This window comes from Symsagittifera roscoffensis, chromosome 7 (assembly GCF_963678635.1).
Source record: "Symsagittifera roscoffensis chromosome 7, txSymRosc1.1, whole genome shotgun sequence".
In the NCBI taxonomy this organism is placed as follows: Eukaryota; Metazoa; Xenacoelomorpha; order Acoela; family Convolutidae; genus Symsagittifera; species Symsagittifera roscoffensis.
This window is the reverse complement of record NC_087068.1, coordinates 19,343,863-19,356,527: the sequence shown is the minus strand read 5'-3', so window position 1 is coordinate 19,356,527 and position 12,665 is coordinate 19,343,863. Positions and strand designations below refer to the sequence as shown.

The following is a 12,665-nucleotide window of genomic DNA, read 5'->3' as shown; positions in this document are numbered from 1 at the left end:
CAGCAAATTCACGAAGTTCTAACTTTCAAGCTTTTACAAAAAATGACCGCAAGTTAAATATCTGATTAAATTTGACCTCATGGTGTCAATATCTTCAAGGGGTATAAAAAGTCCCTAAAAAACTGAAATATGCACCAGCCGTTACAGTATTATAAGCTCACTAAAAGGAATCGAAGTCAAACCCGAAAAAAATACAGATTGAGCAAATTTAAGTGTTTTTCTTTCTGACAAAAACCTCACAATCTACATGAGAGGAATTCTTTTCCTTCATTAAATGAGAACATAACCAATATACAATTAGAAAAGAAAGCAAAGAAACAGAAAAAAATACTGACTTGATTTTTTTTTGAAAAACGTCGAATTTCAGAGAAAAACTATGGCTTTCAAGCTCTTGAATTTCAAGAAAAACTCATGATTGACATATTTTGGATAAATTGAGAAAACTGGGTCAATAGGTAATTTTTTTATTCCGCTGGAAATCTAAAAAAAATCGACTTTCGAAACAAGAAGTCAATCACATTTTTTGAGAACTTAACACTTCTGCTGTTCGATAGGGGAGTGTGCCTTTCTTTTAATAAAAAAAAAGAAATAAACTGAACATGAAAATAGATCAGAACTAAAAGCACAAGAATCAAATCGCGAACAAAATTCAAAACTTTTTCCTGTAAAAAACTTTAAAAGATCATCACGGCCTATATAAGTGTTCACTGCGTTCATTGACTCTGAAAAAAATTTTAATACCTCAAAAGAAAAATACAAAGTTTTGAGAATAATCCACGTTTTTTTTTTAAAAAATTGGCGCAATTTTTCGTAGCCAAAACATAAGGGCCAGCTCCAACCTGTGCGACTCTGCAATGTTGTAGGAACTGTACTTTCTTTGGCTTCAGAATTGACTGAGTGGTTGCTCCATGTCCCAATCTCCCGTATTCACCCAGACCCCAGGTGTACAGGGCTCCCTGCACATTGATGGCCGCACTGTGTCCACTGCCACAACATATATCCTTGATCCTCTCGCCCCAGAACGCCTCGATTAATTTGGGGGTGTAGCAACTCACTCGATTATTATGGCCCAATTTGCCATCTGTATTGTCTCCCCATGAAAACACGTTGCCCTCGCTTGTCAAAGCTAGACTGTGTTTACCTCCACAGCTCACTGCAACCTTTTTAATCACGTGATTAGTGACTGAGCTCACAAGAGTCGGGGAGGTCACCAATTGACCTTCGAGGATGTCTCCCAACCCAAGTCTTCCATTAGAAGAGTCTCCACTTGCATACAGTTTTCCATCACGAGTTACAACAAAAAGACTCTTTGATCCTCCCACTATTTGCATGACGTCCAGCCTGCTCAACGACGGGTTAAATGCTGGGTACTTCACTTTCAGTTCGCCCGGCATTCCCAATTGCCCCTTGTCGTTTAAGCCCCATGTATACACAGTGCACTTGAATTTGTCGACCGAGTCACCAATAACATCGGCAGTCGGGTCCTCCGACGCACTGCTAGGACAATGATCCTCGTCATCATCTTCAGTGATCGAAGTGTCCGCGGCCAAGAAAGGGTAGCATGCTCCGTTATCTTCTCTGTCACTACCTCGACTGTTTCTGATCCTGCCGATGAATCGCAGACCGTGTACTCTGCAGTCCATGCCACTGCTCGCGCATTCAGTGATGGCCACTCGGACATAGCGATAATAGCTGGCTACATCGGCTAGCAGGAGAACCTCTCTGCTGTCACTGTCGTTCAGATTGACCTGTCTCGCAACCTGCATTCTTTCTGCACTCGAAGACTCGTTACCCACACTCACCTATAGATAAGATTACATGCGCAAATTACTCAAATTACCACATTTATCACTGCATCGTTCACAAACAGTCGACTATAAAAACAAACTTTTTTGCCAATATTTTGAGTAGCCAATCTACACTGCCAAATCGCGCAAAAGAATTCAATATAATTTTGGAATGGTTAAAAAACTTCAGAAATGAACAAAAAGCCATGACTTGAAAAAAAAAACGTTGTAATTTTTGACATTAAAAATAATAGATGCCCATAAAGCTTCTAAACAATTTATGATTGACACTTTTTTGATAAAATTAACCTAATTTGAGCAAACTGGTTCAATAAGGCATTTTTCTTTCGCTGGGAAATCTGATAAACAAAATCATTTTTCGATATAAATAGTCAATCAAACTTTTCACCACGATTCAAAGAAAAAATCAAAGAAAATGGAAAACATAGCCAAAAGACAGTTGGAGAAGAGTGAATGAACGCAAATAAACAGAAAACTAAAGACTTAATTTTTGTGAAAAGCTCCAATTTCAAAGAAAAAATACATGTCCTTAAAACTTTTTGAAGTTCTTCAACAATTAATAATTGCAATTTTTTTGATAAAATTAACAAAAACTAGAGATCAATAAGAAAAAAGTCTATTTCGCTGAGAAATCTGAGCATGAATTTCCAGTACGAAACTAGAACTCGATCACGTTTCTCGCGACTTTTACACTTAGCTGATCGATTGCCTTCCTTTAACAAAAGAAATCAACTGAACTTGAAAAGAAATCAAAAGTCAAACCGCGTAAAAATGAACCTGAACAAATTTAAACGTTTCCTCAAAAAATGAAAAAAAAAGAGTTTGAACTATGCTCATCAAGTTTTAAAACCGAAACTATTCAAAAACGAGGTTGGTGAAAATAAAACCAACATAAACACAGGCGAAGTTGCACTTCGCATTCACAAGCAAAATATGACCGATAACGCTACTGGGGAAAATTGAATGAGTAAAAGTTTGAGCCTACAAAATGTCTTAAGTGACGCAAGCCAATTATGACGCATTGGCAGCACCTGTCTTTTAAAAAAAAGAAATTTACCAACCAACATGCCTTAATTTACAGAGCGGACGCATTTTAGCGAGTATGAGAAAAAGTTCATTAAAAACATCCGGCCCTGCCCACGTTCGAACCCTCCTATTTTGCTGCTGGTCTCCCTCCCTACATCTACGCTACAGATTTATGATACCTTGAAGCTAAAGTGCTATTTGTGATAGAAGAGTCTGTGTTAATGTCCTTAGCATTGGCTGTACTTAATTGCTGCTTATTGATCAAAATGAACACATTATGTCGCAACAATATTTGCGACTTAGGTTGGAAAAAAAGAGTTCAAACTATAACACAAGCTTGGCTTGTGTAAAAAACAATATTTGAATAAAACGGGTATCTGATAACCAGATATGATCAAAATATGTCTAGTGGTTGAAGTAAGTGCAGATTTGAAAAATTGATTCAACGATTTTGTTAGACAAGCTCTTTACAAGGGAATGTATGTACCGATTTGGTAACACATGCTAATTGCGAGCATCATAATCCAATGCGGAATAATTCTGTGCATATTAACCGAAAGATGAAATTTTATATACTTAGAATTAGAAAAAAAAATCGTAATTTATTTGAAAGAGAAAGTATGTGCCTAATTGATATGTGCCGATTTGATCTTACAAGAGAAAGTATTGTGCCGATTTCATAACACATGCCAATTCCGAGCATCATAATCACATGCGTAATAATTCTGTGTTTATTAACCGAAAGTTTAAATTTAACAAAAAAAATAAAACTAGAAAAAAAATATCGTAATTTTTTTGAAAGAGAAAGTATGTGCCTATTTTAACTTATTTGAAAGAGAAAGTATACGCCTATTTGATATGTGCCGATTTGATCTTATAAGAGAAGGTATGTGACGATTTGATTACACATGCTAATTGCGAGCATCATAACCACATGCGTAATAATTCTGTGCACATTCATCGAAAGTCGAAATTTCATAAAAAAAAGAATTAGAAAAAAACATGTATCTTAATTTATTTGAACTTGAACTTTTTAAATTAAACTTGAGGGTATTCACCAAGTTCATTATTGGCATTAAATTAACAAAGCCAAGATACAGTTGGAAGAGAGCCAATGAATGCAAGAAAACGAAGAAAAAAAACACTGACTGGATAAAAATCTTTATAATTTTAAAGTTAAAAACATATATTTCGAATTGAACTCAGAAATGCATATATACCTAACTGCATTCAAATGTAAGAATATACTTGTGTAGTTATGAAGCAATTTAAGACTTTTTCTTGAAACGCAAACGAAAAAAAAATCATCAAGACCCATATGAAAAAATCACTTCGTTCTTTTACAATTATTAATAAGATAAAGCCAACTTAGCTAAATAATATGACAAAGAAAAATTCAATAGGAAAAGTGTCTATAAAACTTTCAAATAAAAAACTTTTAACCTCTTCTGATATCAAGAATCTATCATGAAGGACAGTTTGATGACAATAACCCATTTTGCAGAGATTGATTTCGAACTTGGAAATAAATAAGAAAACAAACTGCACATATATAAACAGAGCCAGCAGAAAGTTGGAGAAACCGCATAAGTAAATCAACTTAGAAACTGCTTTCTTTTTACTTTGAAAGCCAAACCGCGAGAGATCGTACTTAAGCGAGAAAAAAATATATTTATACGACTTTTTCGGCTAAAACAAAAACCACACCAGGTAAATAAAGGTCTTCATTTTGTTCATTGACATCGAAGAATTAAGGCGATGATACATGATCTGATTAAAGGAAAATCTACCGAGCTTATTAATATCTTACAAAAAGAACTTAAAATGCTCAGTATGAATGACTCACAATAAATTCTTCTTAAATTTTATTTGAAGAAAAATTCAAATCAAACAAAAACATTTCTAGAGTGCGTTTTAGTAATTTCAAATAACTTGATTTCAAAATTACTTAAGGAAAAGTAGAGCTTACCACCACTTGCAAAAACAAACTGGAAATAGAGCGTTAGAAACATCAGACAGTAGAAAACATCAGAGAACTTCAAAATAATTTCAGAAAAAGTAATATCTAGTCAAGCCAATTTCTGACACTTATGATTCATAAAAGCTCACTTGACAAAATTAAACGGGCCCAATGAAATATATGCCAAAGAGGACGTAAAACGGTAAAACATTTCATGCCGTAACACCGGCATTCACTTAATTTTTAAATTAAAAACAATCATAATTTCAAAAAGTTAACACAATCATTACCATCTTGAAAACAAAGAATCAACCGAAAAAACAAACAATTTCAAAAATAGCTTCCTAAAATCCGAAATCAAAAGAAAAGCTAAAAATCACAACAACTTTAGCAAAACTTCTTGCAACTCGGAATAAATTGAATAGAAATTTTTTTTTTCGAATGACAGTGAAAAAAGCTTAAGTCACAAGCAAATTCCGGGTTGTGGTAACAAAGGCGAAAACAGACACAAACAAAAGTCAGGTGAACAGTTTATCACACGGAAAATTTTTCGATTGCAAAAAAACAGGTCCTGGTCGAATTCGAACCAATGATTTTTTTTTATCTATAGCACGAACGTTATCTCCACGCTAAACGGGGCAAATTGATACCACGAACTTCATATGCTAATAAAGTAAAATCAGCAAACTATTCAGTGATGTTGTAAAATTTGTTAAGCCCGAAAAAGTCAATATTCCGATTTGATTCAAAGAAAAACACAAATCACCTTACAGCTTGTTCAACTTCAAGCATCTTTCAAGATATACTCCTTTTTGAGAAAACCCAACTCACTTTCAGAACACTGGACAAACAGATTTTTTTCTGAATTCAAATTCACTTTCAAAACTAGTGAATCTCGTTTCTTGGCACCACTTTTCTTTCGTTATCGCACAGCATAATTTGCCTACTTTTTAGCAAATTCATTTGAACTGAATTGAAAAAAAAAATCTGAAGTCAACCGCGAATTTTTCCTTTCAGCAAAGAAAAAACCAATTTTTGTTTCATTTCGCTCATTGAGCACCTAATAAAACTCACGTTCGTTTTCTGCTTGATTTTTCCCTTTTTAAATTCTCTGGAACGAACGCAATGGAACCGCGATCAGCTTGACAGCTTCAAAAACATTTACACAGAGGCAAAGCTGCAGCTTAGCAAACGAGCAAGAAAGCAGCAAAGATACGGCAGCCTTTAAATGCACAAAAACTCATTTTTGCATGTAATAATTTGGATTTTAATAAGCTGAAGGCAACCATACTAACTTTCCATGTAATAAATTAGGATGTATTAATATCCCTCTGCTCATGTATAAATGTCTTCATGAATTCGTTTTCTTACCACCACAACTTTTGGTCTGTAACTGGAAGATGCCTCAAAGTCACACTCGATGCTCAACCTATGCAGCAAAATGTCTGGTTTCATCTCCAGTAGAATCCAATGGTTTCCTTGTTGACCACTACTCTGCCAAAACTGTTTTCTATCTGATGAGAACATGTTCATGGCCATGTCTGGTTTGCTGCTCACCTTCAAAAGAAGTTTAAAATTCTAACTCAAACTAGAATGAAAGGGAATATTTCATTTTGAGGTTACTTTAAGGCATATAAACTACCTTTACGCAGCGTATGCACTGCTTCCAATCACTAATCAGACCTCCATTAGTTGTCTTTCTTCTGTCATTTTGAGAGCCAACTGTTTCTTTCGAAGCCTTTTCTGCACATGCACTCGAAGCTGTTGGAGCAAGGAATTTGCGAAGAGAACCCAGCGGGTCCACCACACTTGTACTTCCATCGCTGTTTGAACTTCCAGTATCTTTATGGCAAGGACATTGTGAACATGGCAACCTCAAGGCATCAATGAGAGCTGTTTCGTTTCCACCTCCAGCTGTCGTATTACTTCCAGAAGACGCACAACACAAGCATGAGTTTGAAGGCCTGCTTCTGACGTTATCACTCCCATTCAAACCGTTCTCATCATTAGACACAGGTTCCAATTCTTTCATTAGACCATGCCATCTGGGCTGTTCGGGGAAATCAACAATGACATCTCCCTTCTTGATACCTGCTACAACCCCTACAGAGCCCCGTTTTACATTACCCCATTTATATCTAGGTCTGTCCACTGTCGGTTTTACTCTCACGAGTTGGCCGATCTTGAAAGCCACTTCGGAGGAAACTATCTCGGAATGAACCGCCCTCTCACCACAGGAGTCCATAACAATGGAAGCTGCTTGCGCTCCACCACTCATAGGGGAAACAGATGGGACACTAGCATTCCCCTTTCGAAGACCTCTTCCCAATGACTGAATCGATTCCGACTGTGGTTCTTGTTCTGATGGTGGAAATCCCAGCAGTTCAACGTGTATGTATCGTACCCAATAATTTCCACCTTTTTGTTTCCAGTCCACATTTACGTTCAACTCATGAAGTCCGTCTCTGTCCAGTTTAACAGCAGTGCCAACATCGCCTTCATATACTTCTTCGAAAGTCTTACAGCATTTGACCTGCATGCCTACTTGTATATGCTCCCTAACATAAATAGCGTAGTCTCCATTAGTCACGAAGTCCTGTCTCGTCTTGAATCCAGCACTGTTCTCGTGTGAGCTTCCTTGTTGTGGAGGAGATATCTGACTTGGATCTGCTGAAGCTATTGATTCACTGTTTGGAGTGCACACAAGAGGAGAACAAACAGATCTCTCAGTTTCTCTTTCTGTTTCCAGGCTTGCTGTTTGGTCTTGTTCTGTTGCATTTGCCTCTAAAGATACACTTGCTTCGTCAGACGAATTGACAGACGAATCGTCATCGCTATTCCAGTCGGTACCAGCTACTGCGTCAGTAGAACCCAGCGACTGGTTCCTTAAGGTCTCTCTCAGTTCTGTGAATATTTCTGTCAAATTGGTAGTCCTTTGCAGTGTCTCGCTCATTCTCTCTACCAAGCTGTCTATCTCCTCTTCAGTAGAGTTCAATCTATCGACGTCGCCAATCTGCATGGTGGAAGCATCTGAGCTCACTTCTACCTCGTCATTCGCCTGATTTCCTGGCTCTCTAGGATTTTCCACCAGCCAACTAACCACTGCTTCAATACGCGGTCGATATCCCTCAATACTACTTGCTTGAGTCAGCGAATGAACAGCCAATTCCACGTGCGATCGTTCGAATCCCATTTCTATTCCCTGTGCGACTAGCGTTTCTATTTCATGTACTGGAGATGGTGGCGATACTGCAGTCTCAACTCTCCTGTTACTCAATTTAGCTCTCGGCATCAGCTGTTCCACTCCGAAACCCTCGCTAGACATAGAGGGCAACCAGGGATGAGATGATCTGCTATCTCTCAGGTTTGAAGTGGAAGGTGCCATAGTTCCTATTCCAGATGAGGGGGTTTCGGTCTCTAACTCTTGGAGGAACTCCTCCATCGCGTCTAGATGCGGATCTGACGGCCCAGCTGAGTCAGCTTCAGATGACCCATACGGTTCCCTTTCTGATTTGAGAGGAATCTCAACTGGATTCAACAGAAAATGGGTAGTCAGTCCGATGGCATTTTGCACTTGATCGATGTCGAAAATTTGCTTTAACGGAGATGGTTTGGTTGCTGTTTGCAACATTCGCTTAAAATCAATCCCACAAGTTGTCTCGCCTGAGCTTTCACCACCATTTAAAAGTAGAATAGACTTCAGTACTTCTTTGTCTTTTGAAACAAGGCGCAACATATTGATTAGCATCGATTCCACTTGCGTGGCTAGGACATCATATCTGTTTACTTTTCCGTCATTGTTAGGCGCTTCGGACACATTGCGTCCTTGGAAAACAGAGAGCGCAAACAGGTTGTTCAAGAGCAACAGCGCATTTTGAGATGAACAGAGACTGGGCAGATTAAATAGAGGAGGTGTCTTCTGAATATCTCCACTTTTACACGTGCTCATAACGCCATCGCTGGAACGGCTGATCAGGTATCCCGATTGCGTAACGGCAGTCACCTCACATTGACCCAATTCAGCATCAGTAACTTGGGAACCCAGTTGAGGTCTAGGGTCACTTTGGCCCAGAATGAGGGACAGAAATGCTACCATTTCGAGGAACTGCGACTCTTCTGCCGGATCGTCAAAACTGGATCTAAAACTCACAGTGGAACTCCTTCTCAGACTTCCCTCTTCGTCCAAGTTTCCTTCGCTTTCCTGAGGGAGTGAAAAGAAGGCTAGTATTTTCTGAAGACTGTTCAGAACGAGCTCATTGATGACTTGCCTGCTTGTTTCGTTGCAATTCTGAATCGAGATCAGGAGTTCTATGAGCTGATCACACACGGCACTTGCAGGAGTTGCCGAATCACTGGGTTTGATTTTCGAGTCGGTCGAGGAAACTTTAGCTCCCATTTCGGCTTGCTGCTCAGATACTTTTCCGACATATGATTTGATCATTGATACAATTTCGTCGATCAATTTTGAGTCACAAGAAGCGTTCTCAGAGGTATGGTTATCTATGCAAATAGTTTTCAACGTTTTGATTGCACGTATTTTATACCCCGTTGAGAATTTTTCTGCATCAGTGGAAATAAGTTGGAGCAGAACAGGGATGACTCTGCCTCCGAATTTTCTGCTAATGCGCGTGTTGAATGAGAACAGAATGTGTAGCAAATTCAAAGGGTCGGTTCGGTTCATTTCATGATTTGTTTTGTCGTTCACTTTTTCAGTTGAATTCGCGACATCATCTTTCTCGCAGACAATTTGTCGCAGAGCATAAATGAGCAAATTTACTATATTCCTCGAACAACACTCGCTGATGGCGCCAGATTTTGATGGTGCTCTAGATGCACATAAGTCCAATGTCCAGGCCGCTATACAAGTCTCAAAAGCGGACACTATCTTCTCCGCTGGATTCCTGCCAACACATTTCGAGTCAAATTCATTCGCTTTCAACTTAGAGGATACTTCAGCTTTTGAAGCTCCTGTCCTATCAGAGGCGTTCAGTCCGCATAAGTTACGCCAGTATGATGGCGAGATCATCAAGTCATACATATTGTCTTTTCCCATCCTGTATGAGTTCACTTTCTTTTCCGCGGCCAGGAGTGCAGTTCCATTTCCAGAACCTCCTCCTACCCTTTCCAACAGCATCACTGGCTCCATTAGTTGCTGCGTCGTCATTGCATCGTCTGGGAATGAAAACGATTGAGCTGATGTTGGTCCTGAAGATCGCGAAGCTGCTGGAGGTGGTCCCCATCTGACTTTGAGCCATCCGTTTGAACTCACTCCCTCTACCACAGTTCCTTCCCCGAACGGCTGATCCTGTTCCTCCCACTTCCAGTCTGGACCTCGCACAACTCGAGTGCCTGGTTTCATGTACCTACAAAATGAACGGAAATTTTTATAAGCTTCTTAAAATAAACGAGAATTATTATATGATGACATCGAAACCCTTAGCCTACAAAAACAACGTAAGAGGGCTGCGAAAAATGTGTGAATTTCAAAGCAGAAAAAATATTAAATAGTGCATGATGAGAATTACATGGTTCTGAGAAACATGGTTCTGAGAAACAAAAATATTTTTGAGAACGAAAAGTTTTGATAAACTGATGGTCATAACAAAACCAAAAAAAAACATATTTCATGGCGTAACTTCTGCACGGTACTCGGATGACTTTAATGCCATAATGACTAACTTGAGCATGTCTTTGCCAGTTGGCATTTCCTTTTGATCTTTCTCGTAAGCAGCTATTGTTGTCTTTCTCCTTCTTGCACTGCTGTGGCCACTTTCGCTCTTTGTTTGCTCTTCGTTGTCTTCTTCGAAATAAACACAGTTCGAGTCCATAACTGCTGCTGCTTTATCTGCCCCCAGTTCACAGCCGCTATCAAGGGCTTCTGACGGACACAGGGGCCCAAAAAGATGTTTAAGGCGTATGAGAGAACTCACAGCACCACAGTCTACGAGACTAAGATTGGATCCAATCGAATTGAGTTGAGGTTCTCCGGGATGTTTCCCGGACCACCCACTGAGCGGGAGGCTGCAGATCACATGCAGTAGCTGGCTGATGGGCCTAAAAACAACAAAATAAGGAAGATTCAAACATGTTCAACCTCACTAATTCTGAGAATGACACAGAGGTGCAGCAGAGCTCTCAATGAACTCCATGAGACCAAAACTTTTCAGCTTGCGATTTTAAGTAAGAAAAAAATAAATCACCTTGCAGCTCTTTGAATTTCACGAATCTTTTATGAATGCTGCGTTTTTGTTAAACCCAGCCCATTTGAAAATCAATAGATAACTTTTTCATTTCGATGGGAAATTTGAAAACTAAAATCCACATTCAAAACGAAGTCGATTATGTTAATCGTGACCTTTACACTTCTGCTGTTCGATAGTGGAGTTTGCCTTCCTTTCAACAAAGGAAATGAACTGAATTTAAAAAGAAATCAAATTCAAATTGCGAAAAAGTAAATTTGAGCCTGAACAAATTTCAAGACTTTTTCTTCCATAGTGGAGTTTGCCTTCCTTTTTACAACAGAAATGCACTAAAATTAAAACGAAATCACAAGTCAAACCGCGAAAAATCAAAATTGAGCGTGAACAACTTCTAAGACTTTTTCCTGAAAAAATAAATCAGCAAGACTTATGTAAGAGTACTCACTACTTTCTTTTAATCTTAAAGAGTCAATGAACGCAAGATACTCGAAAAAACTGACTTGTTTTCTGAAAACTTTCGAGTTTCAAAGAAAAAAAAAGATAGCCTTATAGCTCTTCGAATTTCTAGAAAAAATTATGTTTGACACTTTTTTGATAAAATTAATCCAATTTGAGAAAGCTAGATTGCTAGGTAACTTTTCGATCTTATTGGAAATCTGGAAAACATAGCAAACTGAAACTTGGAAAAGAGTGATGAACGCAAGGAAACTTAACAAAAATCTTCAACTTTTGAATTTGTAGAACAATTTATGATGGACACTTATTTGTTAAAGTGGACACAACCTGAAAAAACTGGATCAATAGGAAAAACTTTTATTTCGCTGGGAGTTCTCATAATTAATTTCCATTTTCGAAATTAGGAGTCAATCACATCTTTTGCTGTTCGATAGTGGAGTTTGCTTTTCCTTTAACAATAGAAATGCACTAAATTTAAAAAGAAATCACAAGTCACGCCGCGAAAAATTGAGCGTGAACAAATTTTAAGACTTTTCCCTGAAAACAAAACAAAAAAACCAGCAAGGCCTATATAAAAGTACTCAATACGTTCATTGCTCTTAATCCAAATCTACTTTCGAAATTAAAAGCCGAAGACGTTTTTTGGGACTTTTTCACTTTTGCTGTTTTAGAGGAGATAGCATTCCACTTAACATAGGAAATGAACAGAACTTGAATAAAATCAAAAGTCAAACCGCGAAAAAAATTCAAACCGCCAAAAAATTTTACAAAGAGGTGAAGCTGAGCTTCGCGCCACTTGCGATACGCAATAAAGCTCCAAAAATAAAAAGATCAAGTGTCTGCAACAAAAATTGAAAAAAAAAATGAATGAATTTTGAAGAATTTGTAGGCTAAAAAAACAGTTAACACTTTTTTTTGCAATTGATATAGAAGTCAATTAACTTCAAAGCAAAAAAAGGATTTGGGTTTAACTCCATTCAATACTTTCTGATAACCAATAGACGAAAAAGATAAGAAAATATTTCGTTCAAAAAAACTGAGATACGATAATCTCTAAATGTACTCAAAAACTGTTCATTAAACCTTGCAGCCAAAGAATCTGCATATCCGATCAGAACAATCGGGGATAAAGGGCCTATCCGCTATAGTAAAAGATCAAAATGAAAAAATAAAACAAACAAAATTTCAAACACAAGAAAGCAAAAATTACAAACA

General features: G+C 38.0%; 1 protein-coding gene across 1 annotated transcript in view; it reads right to left on the bottom strand.

Annotated features, from left to right (window-relative positions):
- LOC134851003 (E3 ubiquitin-protein ligase HERC2-like) overlaps positions 1-12,665 on the bottom strand; it is a 71,622-nt gene that overhangs the window by 33,753 nt on the left and 25,204 nt on the right. Inside the window, exons 16-19 of the mRNA XM_063866873.1 lie at positions 10,474-10,848; positions 6,437-10,157; positions 6,166-6,351; positions 840-1,802 (exon numbers count right to left, since the gene is read on the bottom strand). Of these exons, the coding sequence (XP_063722943.1) occupies positions 840-1,802; positions 6,166-6,351; positions 6,437-10,157; positions 10,474-10,848 (5,245 nt within the window). The remainder of the gene's footprint in view (positions 1-839; positions 1,803-6,165; positions 6,352-6,436; positions 10,158-10,473; positions 10,849-12,665) is intronic.